Below are 13,082 nucleotides of genomic sequence, written 5' to 3'. Positions count from 1 at the left end.
TCCAGGGAGTTTTAATGTGTCCATTCTTTATTCAAGATTGGGTTCAGAACGTGTTATTTCTAGCAAGGCAGAGAAAAAGTGTAATATAGCAGACATTAAATAGTGCGATGTCAAAGTTTTATTTTCTTTCCTCTTTGAGTTGTGGAATCCTTTCCTCATTTGTGTCATCTGTTGATTAATAACACTCATAATCTGCACTACTCATCAATAACTGTCTTCTCATCAATAACCAGTGCCAGGCAGAGTCCGTGCTCTGCCTAAAGAGTTTGTGTCTGTTGATAGATGAACGTAAATGTATGAGTAAGTGAGAGGACCTCTAAGAGCATTTGGAATTGTCAGAGATGCAGACTACTTTAATAAACTAATGTTCTATAGGTACTGGCAGCAACTCTTGGATGTGTTTCACTTGCCAGTGGGGAAAGGAGAATGGGACCATTTCTCCAGGGCAAAACCCAAGCCTTGGACAGTGGAGTGAGAAGTGAACCCCAAGGGATAATACTAAGAGGGAGCCTTGGAGCCTCAGTGGGCCTGAGTGGGTCAGCACCAGACCAAATTCACCTATGCAAAGTTCACTAGGGTAGGACAGCATGGAAACCAGTGTCTGCTCCCCTGGCTCTTGCTGGGGTAGGGTTGTGCTTCCCTCTGCAAGTACTAGTGAGTCTTTGACCACTCCCTGATATGTGATGGATTTGATTTTCCATCATAACCTGGCCAGTCCTTGGACTATGAAAAAATCAAACCCAAATCATAGAATCATAAAACATGCTGAGTTGAAAGGTACTCATCAGGATCATCGAGTCCAACTCCTCGTCCTGTGCAGGACACCCCAAGAGTCACACCATGTGCCTGAGACCATTGTCCAAACGCTTCTTGAACTCAGACAGGCTTGGTTCTGTGACCACTTCCCTGGGGAGCCTGTTCCAGTGCTCAACCACTTTCTGGGTGAAAAACCTTTTATGGATATCTAACTTAAACCTCCCCTGACTAAACTTCATGCTGTTTCCTCGAGTCCTGTCACTGTCGTGAGAGTGAAGACATCAGTACTTGCCCCTCTGCTTCCTATCATGAGGATGTTTAAGACTGTGATGAGATTTCCTCTCAGTTTCCTCTTCTTCAGGCTTAACAAACCAAGTGACCTCAGTTGCTCCTCATACAGCTTCCCCTCCAGACCCTTCACCATCCCTGTGGTCCTCCTTGGGACACAGCGGGAGAGCCCCCAGAGCTGCAGACAGACATATGCTCTGGCTGCCTGTGGCTGGTGCTTGGCCTTGACCATCCTTTAGTGAGGTACAAAGGACATTACAAAGCACATCCTCACACTTGTGCTTCCCATCGTGTTTTCCAGAGTGTCCGGGGGAGAGCTGTTTGACCGCATCGTCGAGAAAGGGTTCTACACGGAGAAGGATGCCAGCACCCTGATCCGGCAGGTCCTGGATGCTGTGTACTACCTGCACCGGATGGGCATCGTGCACAGGGACCTCAAGGTATGGCCACAGCATCTCTCAGTCCCTGGGCAGTGTTAGCAAAGGTTTCATAACTATGTGAGTCTAACACTTGTGCCCTGGATTGGCTATTTCAGTGAGGTTTTACTGTAGTAGAGAAACTTCGAAGCCTCCCCACGTAATTTGTTTTAATGAGGACTTTGCAATCACTTGTTACAATGGGAATTTCCCATGTGATGTGGGGAAAAGCCACTTGTTAAGACCCGAATTGTTGCATTAAGGCAGAAAACTCATCTCAGTTGGGATGTGTTTACTGCTGTAAAGTGTCTTGCAGGTTTGCTGTGCTGTGTTTACTTTGACTTAAAAGTAATTAGTAACAATAAATAGCATGGGAAAGTAGAGTGATTTCCTATCATGGTATTTGGACCAGTGTTTTTGGAGACACTCTTAACAGCAAGGGTTCTTCTAAGGACAACTGTGTGATGATGTGATATTTAGGTAATTTTCCTTTCAGCTGTACCATATTGTCACATCACAACCTCTCAGCTTTTCTGGTAAAAAAACCCCTAAACATTGTTTTTTTATCATTTCCTTCCAGTATCTTAAACTGTCATTAAGACAACCAGAAAGGCTTGGATTTCATAGCATGCAGCTAAATCGCCCCGTGTTTAGTATCTTAAATAATAAGTTAGCAGAGGATACTAGAAAAAGATAGAAATCTCAGAAGAAAACTGCGTGTTCAGTTCTCGAACTGCTTAATTCTACCAAAGTCTGCCAGAAACTAAAAATTCGGTGATCAGAATAACATGGTGGTGCTTTGGAGGGATGCTCCAAACAGGAGTTTCCTTGGATGTTGATGCAGAGCTTGAATTTTCCCCCTGTAAAGTGAGTGGAATTTGGCTAAACAGGTCATATTATAGAAAGGCTTAATGAAAATTATTAGAGTCAAGAGCCACAAGGAAGAGATCTTTTTTCTTTTTTTTATTTCTTAAATACAAGGTTTTATTAAATGTATTTTTAAATTGCTTTTTTAAATATAATCTATTATTAAACTGCACATTTGGAATTTTTAACTACTCCTCCTAGCAAAGGTTGTAGTGCTGGGAATGTGACCTTTTTGTGCATTCAGATGGATGAGAAACTGTGGTTATGAGAGATACTATTTATTTGCTTTTTATTGTCTCAAAAATTAGTGCTGATGTGAAGTGCTGTGTGGTGTAAAATAATAGATGACAGACTTGTCCCTAAATGCAAAGCAGTGGGGCAGAAATGCAGCCCATTACTGATGTAACCACCAGAACTGGTGTTCTCCAAGGTGCAGCAGTGCCCAAGACAGACAGACATGATGTTCCCTTGTGACAACCTCAGTTCAGCCATTTCCTTCTGCCAGTCTTTGACTCCAGATGGGAATCTTTTAGCTGTGTGGGGGCCATTCCCGCAGGATTGCAAGCTTTTTTGCACCTTGTTTCTGCAAGAGAAATACCTCTGCCAGAAGTGAGCATCCTATGATGTTCACTTCAACAGGTAGAGTAGAATAATAGAAAGTAGAAACTTTTTTTTTTTAAGTATTGGTTTGGCACATTTTTAAGACAAAACTTGGAATCCACTGAAGGAAGATACACAATGATATCCTCAAATAACGTTTCCTCCCTCGTGTTGTCCCAGATAATGGATTTTCTCTAAGGAGGCACTGGTTAGGCTTCCATCTCCTGCAGTCTTCACATACAGCCCTCAGTTCCTGTTCATTTCCTGCTGTAATGTACATATAAATATTCTCATATTTTTTAGAGTTCCACAGCATTCCAGTATGGAAGTATTGTTTAGTATTTTAACATGACCAGCTTGCTCCCAAGTTCAGATTTTAGGAAATAACTTCAGACTTCTTTCTGACACCAAAATTTTCAGAGGCAGGTCTGAGTCCTCCTAATTCAGATACTCCATTGTACAAGCTCTTGATATTCCCGTCTTCATAATTCTTGTCTTTATAATCTAAAGCATGTTGTAGCTCTCACTTTTTAAAAAATCATCTTATTTTAAAGTTCCTGTAATAACATATGAGATCTGGTGATTGGGAAGTGGATTCACGTACAAATTACTTTCAGAACTTACATAAGGCCATGCTGAATTTAGATCAAACCAACCTTCTCCAGTGGTATTTGGGGGGAAAGACTAGCTCTTTTTCTTTTTTTGTTTGCAAGTCTTTGTCAGTACTGTATCATTTGTTAAAATTACTCAGAAAATACGGTATATGAAGGCACCTGCTCTGAATTTCTGTTAGCACAAACATACCATGATGAGAAAAACAGGGATATAATAAGGCTTTTTATGATCTCAAAATACCGAGATAAGCGTAAGTTTCTAATTATGATCCCCAAAATGAAACTCTGGGAAAGAATCCACTGTACAAAAATACAACCCATGAAACATCCATAACAATTATTTATCGTAATTATGTGTTATTCAGATACCAAAATAGAACTTGCTGTATTTGGGAAAAGCAGGTCTGAGCCCCAAGTCGCTGATCTAAGTAATGCAACAGCAGAAGAGATGGCAGCAGATGAAGTCCAGGGAAGTCTGAGATGCACAAAAGGACTGGAAGGCTCAAGAAGCTTCACTTGGTGCAGAGCCACCTTGTTAATGCTTTTTGAATTAACCATCTTGAAGAATCAGAATTCTTTTAAACAAGTTTAAGTTTCATATGGATGGGTTTCTTGGCCTTCCTAAATATGAATAAGTGGGAACCTGAGCTGAGTTAGCAAAAATTGGTAGGAAATAACTGTCTTCCTTTAATACCAGCTCTACCAACCCCTCAGCAGATCAGAAGTGGACAAGTAAGAATCAGGGGTGACTCCAACCAAGGGTAGAACATGGCATAAAACTGTGAGCCTTAAAACAATGTCAGCATTATAATGGCCAGTTAAAGCACTAGACTTGTGAGTCATCATGAGAAAGAAACATAAATGGTAAAACTTCATATTTATTTTGACAACCAAACTGTTTCCCTTTATATCTCAGCCCAGCTGCCTAACAGCTGTGGATGTACCTTGTAGATCCTCTCATGGCCATTGTGTCCCATGGATAAAGCCAGCACTTTATGCTGGGGAGCCATAAAATGCTTTAACCTCCCCTTGAAGCTGAAGGGGAACCTCAGAGTATGGTGGAGGGGACGTCACCCTCTGGCACTTCTCCAACCCCTCTTTCCCCAGAGCACATGAAGAAGGGAGGACAGATGCTGGTGCTGCTGCACTGCAGTTGCTCCTCCCTGCAAATCCAAACTTGGATGTTTCCCAAGGAGTTTGAGGATGTTGTGTGTCCACAGCTGCTTCTCACCATTTCCTGGAGCACACAGCAGGCTGAGGGTTGGAATTTGTACCAGTTTCTGGGCAAAAGACTACACCAAGGTTATTTTGAAACATTGGATTCCCATCACTTTATAGGTGAAGACCCCCAAGGTCGAGGGCCTGTTGCCACCAGCTGTCTGAGTGCCAGCAGGGGCTGGAGCTTTTTGTGAGCCCAGATATTAAGTAGGGAAAAAAGTGAACTCTCACAGCACCTACAAAGAGCTCTGCTGTACAGCAGTAGCACAGTCAGAACACACGGATGCAGAACTATGCAGGACCAGATGGAGGATAGTTGGGCTCTCTAACCCACCTGACACTGGTATAAAAAGTCACAGGGCTTTGTGGAGTGATTTGTGCTTTCCCTCAGCATAAACAAGTTGCTGTGCTTAGTGCTACAGCATTTTTTCCTAATCAGCTCTAGCAAAAACATCCTTGCTGCAAGTCTGTTAACTGTAAAGGCATTTCCGCTCTCAAAAGTTTTTTTTCCAGTGGAAAAGATATAAAAATTCTCTAATACCTATTGGTTTCCTTTTTCTTTTTTTCCAATGCTGCATAAAAAATTTCACTACACTACCTGGATTTACCATATTTACTTGATTTCAAATGAATCCTTCAGTTTTATCACTCTGATGTGATAGTATGTCAGACACATCTCACAAGTAAGGGATGAGCCTTAGTTCTTATCTGAGCTGCCAAAGGAGAAGTTTGTTATCCCAGAAAAATTATTCAAAGCTCAGGTGTCAGTTTCTTCCATTCTTTACCTACAGGAGAGGATCTCCACATAGGTTGTAAGAACAACTCCAGATTTAGGGGAAACAAATTATTTTTGTGTATGACATAACTGAGGATTGTATTAAATGCAATGCATGAGTCAACAGATGTTGTTACTGAACTTATATATTCAAAATTCACTGTGCTTATTTCCTTTCTAGCCTGAGAACCTGCTTTACTACAGCCAGGATGAAGAGTCAAAAATCATGATCAGTGACTTTGGATTGTCAAAGATGGAGGGTAAAGGAGATGTGATGTCCACAGCCTGTGGAACTCCTGGCTATGTCGGTAAGAGGTTTGGTTATATTTTATTGAAAATTCTGTAACAAATGTGGTTAGAGCCTTCCCAAATCTTCGTTCACGAAGCCCAGCCATGATTGAAAATTAAATAACACATGTTTTCTAGTGCTGCTACATGCTGCACATGAGATTTTACAGATATTCAATATATTTCAGAACTTGATGGTGCTTTGTCTTGTGTGTTCTTTCCCTTTGGGTTGCGATCCTGTTCTGAGTTGGTGGGATTCACTTTCATGTGTTTAGCCCTTTGCAAAGTGAGTCTTTTCTAACACACTGCTTGTAGCTAAATCAGGAGCACATAAAGAATAGCCTCAAACTTATTGATTCTGCAACCTATAAAATCAAGCAGCTTTTCCTAATGTAATGTATTCCTTTAATCATAAAGGATAGCATTTTCCAGATTCCTCTGAAAGAAGACAGTAAAATGAAGGATCTGAATTTACTCAGATGTGTTCAGTAATCCTCTCTTACAAGCACATTAAGTTACTGACTCAGATAACAGTATGCAAAAGCTCTTTAGATCCTCAAGCCTTCCTGGACATTATAAAATTGTTTCCTATCATTTATTCTTTGTTCTTCTGTCCATTTGTTAGTGATTGTACAAGGCTACTGATTAAAAGGGTGTTTGCCAGCATTCTTTAAAAATAGCTAAAGTAGCTGAATGTGAGATTTATACAGCAGGTGATGGTGGGGTCTGCGTGAGCAAAAATTATTTAAAAGGCTCACTTTGTGCAACAGACATCCAGCAAGCCTGTGCCTCCTACCATAACCCCTGATCATCAGCTGAGGCAGTAAAATTAATTTCTGGGGTATCCATGAAATCCATGAAAGTGAAAACAGCTACCACAGGGATAGATTTGTCTGAGATTTTTCCAGCAGGAACAACTGGATGTTTTCCAGCAGTCAGAGACTTCTTTTACTTAGCAGCTGGCATCTCACCTGTTTCCATAGTTCTGATAATACCATGGTATGAGATTATGCTGTTATGACACAGACATACAGATTTGTCCCAGGTACCTTTTTCTGGGTATAATCTTCATGCTGCACAGACACAGTCTATCCTGATAAGATCAGGAAAAGGAACAGATTTCTGTGCTTTCCCATCATGTAGCCATCAGCCCATCGTTGTTTTATTTTAAGACATATGAGTCAGGATGCTCTCTGCACAGCCTGGGTAGCTGTCTGGTGTGATCACACCAGACTGGAAATCTTCTTCTAAGCAGTAGCAGGAATTGAGCTGAGATAGCAATTTTCATAATTTTTGCTGTCGGCTCTTCTCTCCTTAACAAACTTGTTTTATTTTGTTCTGGAATGGGCACTGACTAGAATAAGTCTTCAGACACAGAGAAGCTCAGATATAATTTGCTGAAGTGCTGATGGAAATGAGGGAGTTTGACTGTGCTTGGGCACTGAGTGATCTCATATGGCCTCTCAGTGTAGCCATTTACATAAGAAAACTTACTATTTTGTAGAGGAAGCTCTCAGAGCCTGTGACACAAACTGTAGTGCTTTGAGAGATGTTTGAGAGCTCTCATTACTCATGGTCTGGGTGCTGATAGCTGCACAAGTGCCTCCAGGCCTGTTGTTACCTCACTGAACGCAGGATTTACTCATCATGGTTCAAGAGGTCCCAGCCGCTTAATTCTGAAGTGCTGACAGGACTTTCCCCTCTCTCTCACAAAGCAAACATCTTCAAATATTTGTTCTATTTCTTTTCTTTTCTTTTTTTTTTTTTTTTTGGACAGGAAGGGGCTCCTCTGTAGGTTGCTCAGACAACATTTTCCAAGCACAGAACATTTTTGTCGCCATCACTGTGGTGATGCCCACAAAAGGACCTCTGTGAGTGTCACACCTGATGACATGGCTTCTGCATATGTGGTCAGCAATTTGTCCACATCCAAAAGGTTTCCTGCCTTCCAATTTGCAGCACCTGCCTAGTGCCCTCAAATCAATGTAAGAGTCGTTCCTCCCAATGGCACAACATGAATACATGTCCTCAGCTGGGTTGGGGTAGACAAATGCCACAGTCCTGGCCCATAAAGTGTCCTGTCTGCCACCTCTTTTTGTGTTTTGTGCTTTTTTCCCCCAAGATATTTTACCTAGGGTTAAATAACAGTTAGGGATCCATCACTCACATTGCATTTCCTGGTGATTTTCTTTAAAGATATGTAGAACACACCATCGTTTAAGATTTTGGTTAGTAATTGATTATTTTTCTTGGTTTAACTACTTTGTTTTTGAATTACTGGAAAAGAATTACTTGCATATCACATGTCAAAGGCACCCAGAGCTCTGTCAAGAAGTCATTAGCATCCACTCCTATTTATACTTCATCTCCACAAATGGATCCAGTCAGATCCCACTGTGCAAAGTGTCAGACAAGCTTCTGACTTGGAAGCAGACCTGATCTTAACTCATGTCTGCTACCCAAGTATTTGAAAGTATGTAAACTCTTGTCCTTTCTGTCTTATTTCCCTGTTTAGGATATACTTTCAACTCTTTGTCTTTGAGTTTTTATCTCAACTTTTCTTAGTTTCATCTACAAAGAGCAGTAGTATCTGAGACACTGAATCCCTGTTTATGTGGTTCGGAAATTCATTGAACAGGGAAAGTTGTAATTATAGTTAAATTCTTTAACAAATATCAATTTTCTTACTGAAAATCAAAGTATTACTTATCAAATTAGAGTATATCTAAAATGTGCATGACCAGTAGTGGATTAGCACTTTAGCTTTTAAAGCTCTGCCTTACAGATCAAATTACTCTCAGGTCTGAGATCTTATTTTTTCAGGAGTTTTGTCAGAGATTTTAGTCCTCTGGTTAAAAGCTGATGGTTACGATAATTTAACCTAATTAGTTAAGCCACTTTTGATAAGAGGACAGTCTAAATGTTTAGTTACTGCGAAGGGCATCTGACAATACAATCTTTTCTAAGGAGGTCCCCCATTTTCTTATCTACTTACTGCTCTTGTCCCCATTTTGTATGGAAAGAGTCTAGGTGATGAGCTGGGACTGGGCACCCAGCTTTTAGATAACACATAAATTGGGTTAGATGAGGTGGCTTGTGTGGCTCATTTCATTGCAAATTAGGTGTGTGGACTGGCCTACATGGATCCCACCCCATCATCTAAACTGGAGAATAAGTGATGCTTTCAAAACCCTGAGTGATGTGTGTGGTTACCAGCAAGACCTCAGTAAGCCATTAGTGATTTATCATTTTAAACATCATAGATTTGCCTGGTCAGCTTGAAACTATTTATAGTAACTCAATTTTGATGTAGGAACTTTTCAACCTGCCTGAAGATGAGCCATCCCTGAGGTGTGTCCAGTTGGGCACCCACCAGGAGGTGACTCTAGTCACTCAGAAAATTCCTCTAAAGACGTTTTGGCTGTTTGGGAATCAGGTCTCACTGAGTGACTTTCCATGAGACCTGGTCCCTCAAAAGCTTTGGTTACTTCTGCAGATGGGATTTAGACTTGCAAGACACTTAGGAGCATTGAAAAGTTTGAAAAAAAGTTAGAAAGCCTGTCTGAGGCAATCTGATCTCCTTTGCAGAAAGTCTGAATTATGAACTGTGTTTGTGGCTGGCTAATATCTTAATCCTACTGAGATTTAAAATTCTTGCACTGAGTCCCAATCCAGCCTCGTGTACTATTTTCTCGTACTTCCCTGTCGTACAAATTGGGCTGGACCCTGGATATGTGGTTGGTCCCTGTACAACCCACCTCACTCACTGTTTCACTTTCTGTAGTGCTTTTATGAAAGGTAATTTCACAACATTCAGCTCTGCCAGAAATCCAGTTTCAGATCATACTAAAGCCACATGTTTCTCTTAGCCCTGCTCAAGACCACAGAATTTAAGTAAGCAATGGATTTCCATGTTGAATTTTGACCTCTTTGGTATCCTTTGCGTCAAAGGTTTGAAAACACTCAATAAGCCTTTGAAATATCCTTATTATGAAAAAGTTACCTCAGGAACTGTTTAGGCAGTAACATGAGTAATAAAGTAAAAATAAAGCATGGGAACCACTCTGACCAGGGTTTGCTCAGGCATAAGCACGTGACAGAGTGATTTCTCAGCTACATTGACATATCCTGACACTGTGTTTGCTTGTGTGTGGTTGTGCCTGAGTTATGTCCCATGACAAATATCTAAATCTGACTCAGCAAAATGAAACAGGGAGAACAGGAGCACAAGAAGTCAGCAATACTGCACTGAAACCCTGATCTTCAGAAACAGTCTCAAACTTCAGTGTCTTGGCCAAACAGAACACAACAAACACTGGAGGACTGTGTGAAAAATGGACAGGAGTTGTTTTCATCCCAGGAGTCAGCAGAAGGAGAACACTGGTTTTGTAGCGAAGCTGCCTCATGCATCTCAGCCTGTTTGCACTGTGAGGAGACTCTGTAGGACAGCAGAGGAATTCACAGTGCTCTTGCACTCTTTGACTTCAGAAGAGGGGCTGAGTTGGCCCTTTGTGCCTCCAACCATCTTCTCAGTAGTGCTGGATTGTTCCTCTCTGTCCATCTTCTTGAGCTGGTGCTTCAGAAGTCCTAAGTGATGGGGCTGGCACCATTTCCCTTTGGTGTCCCTTATAAACTCTGCCCATATCTCACCTTCTCTCTTGGATTTCATGGCCATCCTGTACCTGTGCAGCCCATTCATGTTTCCCCTTCTTTACTTGCAGAATGCGCCTACGTGATGGAAACTGGCACATAAATATTTACCAGCTGAACTATTTGTCCATGTTTGCACCAGGCCAGTTTGCTTGGTCAGCTGAGCCATGTCCCTGCCCAATGTGAGCACGTCTCTGGTTATTTTAACCCTATTTAGATCTTTCAATTCATCCCACATTTACAGGTGATTTGTCACTCCTACAGGGAACTTCAAGGCCATTAACCTTTGTTCAAAGGCCTTCTTCCTTCTGGCATACAATGTGTGGGAAGCCATGTAAACCACAGAAAATAGCATTAGACTGAGTTCTTGTGGGACAGCCAAATCTGCTGGGAGTAGCACCATCATAGGAGTGAAGGAGAACCACTTTTAAGCAGAGGCTGTTTTGAAGAACAGGCACCCTCATGACTTGTACAGTGTGATCAACAGGCTTAAAGTATCAGAGCAATCCCCATCACCTGAGCTCTTTGCAAGAACATGGGTTGCTGTTTTTGGCACCCAGGCAGCTGCATTTTTAGGGAGCTTATTAGCATAGCTAATAGCTCACTGAGGGTAATGGCATAGTGTTCTGAAAGGATTCAAAATGTTCCTGGTCTGTACCTTTTTTTAAAACCTCCGTTTGAAACGAGCACTTTAATTTTTTCTCTTATTAAAAGCAAAACACAACTAAACAAAAAAACCCCAAACCTAATAATAAAACAGCGGATCATCTGGCCTGGGAAGCACATTTGATGAGGCCCTGGGACCATTATCCTGTCTGGTACCTGGCACACATTGCTGGCAATAATGGTTATTCGGCCTGAAACACAGTTCCTGGATATGGAGGAAGGGTCCAGGTTTTCTTCATTGATTTCCCTGTCTCTGGATGACTGTTGTGTAGCATTTGAGCCTTCAGTGATTCCCTAGGGATGTGTGATACTGGAAGCCTTTGCTCAGCTGGCGTCTCCCCAGCAACAGAAATGGGAGATTTGACTTTCCCCTTCTCCTTACTGCTGTTTTGTCTCCTCAGCCGTCTGTGTTGATCCTCTAACGCTGTCAGATCTTGGATTTTTTTCATTGTGTCTCCTGCTTTTACCTCTTGGCACTGATCTACCATCATTCCTAAGAGCTCCTCTGACTTGTTTTTCAGCTCATTAAATATTTCCGTCTCTCTGTGTATCAGAGACAGATGATGCTGAGCTATCTTCTCCTGTTCCTGTTACACGTCTGCTTATTGGAACAAAAATCAAACCCAGCCACTTGGCCTTAAAATAAGTATTTAACACCCCTGCCTTTCTTCATTAAGGTTTACCAAAGGGGGGGGTAATAGCCTCACATTTGCTCTGAGCAAATGGTGTTCTTACCTGCTTCACAGCCACCATCCACAGCAGCAAGTGTTATCACTACTTTAAAACAGAGAGAAATGCCTCGACAAAGCTTTGATGTTCTAAGGGGGAGAATCTTTATATAGGTCACATCCCCTCATCTCAGATTTGTTTTCTACTGTGTTAATGTGGCATATCTGTATCATGTCAGGAGCTCACTAGGATCCCTGGTGCTTAAGAGACATTTGCATGATATTTTCTTTTGGAGTTATGAGATGTATAATGTTTATCAGTCTTGAAAATTGTGTAAACAGGAGCAGACAGTCAAAGGTAGAAGAGATATGTGAATAAAATATTGGGAATTTGGAAGGACTGGAGAGTTGGAAGACATCTAATCTAAGGACAGGGGAAAGTTAACTCCCTTCTTCCTCATATTTTGTCACAAAATTCAGTCACAAGGGATGGAACAAAATAGGAAACTGAGTCTCCCAAATCCTATTTGATGCACATTTTGAAAAACATATTCTTTTTAGAGGAAAATTTGGAGGCAAGTTTTGATGAATCACAAAGGAAAGAGCCAGATTAAGGGACACAAGAATTGTCTGGGAAAGTTGTCTTGAGCAACTTTGGGGAACGACTGTTTCATACACGGGAAATGAACATTTCCAGACTGTCCCAGTTTGCCAGGTTATCTGTGAGGCAGTGGCATGCCAGTGCTTTTTTTTTTTTATCCAGAGTTTGCCTTCAAATTCCCCCCTGATGGACTAACTAGCACTGAGCCAACAGACAGACCCTGACCTAGAGGAGTTACATTTTGGGCACCAGCTCTGGAGGTCATCTGTATTTCCATAGCTTTGTCCCCTATTGTAGTAGGAGTATTTTTACCTTTATCTTGGACTACAGCAGCATGCCCATGTCCTGGAACGAGGTTCCTGAGGCTGCTCAGGTATTGGGGTGCAGGTTTCTACCAAGCACCTGAGGTCGGGTTTGGAGCCGTTCATGCTTAGTACCGTGGAAAGAAACTTCCTTTGACATGTGGTGGATAAGTGTTGGAGTATTCACACATTACAATAGTGTATTAGGATTAACAATGTATGAACAGAACCATCCTTCTAATTCCTTATACATGCAGTGGTCCCAATTTGCTGGATAACTTGAAGATTGGGGTAATATTTAACGTGTGCTGCAGATTGGGGCATATCTGGCATATCCAAATCTTCAAGAGACTTCATAGTCTGGCTGCCAGCT

The 13,082-nt window shown here is 41.6% G+C and overlaps 1 protein-coding gene across 3 annotated transcripts in view; it reads left to right on the top strand.

Annotated features, from left to right (window-relative positions):
- CAMK1D (calcium/calmodulin dependent protein kinase ID) overlaps positions 1–13,082 on the top strand; it is a 218,001-nt gene that overhangs the window by 170,728 nt on the left and 34,191 nt on the right. For all 3 annotated transcript variants that reach the window (XM_064656495.1, XM_064656496.1, XM_064656497.1), the window contains exons 4-5: positions 1,346–1,484; positions 5,716–5,842. In XM_064656495.1, the coding sequence (XP_064512565.1) occupies positions 1,346–1,484; positions 5,716–5,842 (266 nt within the window). The remainder of the gene's footprint in view (positions 1–1,345; positions 1,485–5,715; positions 5,843–13,082) is intronic.

Source organism: Pseudopipra pipra, chromosome 5 (genome assembly GCF_036250125.1).
Source record: "Pseudopipra pipra isolate bDixPip1 chromosome 5, bDixPip1.hap1, whole genome shotgun sequence".
NCBI lineage: Eukaryota > Metazoa > Chordata > Aves > Passeriformes > Pipridae > Pseudopipra > Pseudopipra pipra.
Note: the sequence above shows the minus strand (reverse complement) of the source record. Positions and strands in the feature narration are given on the sequence as shown.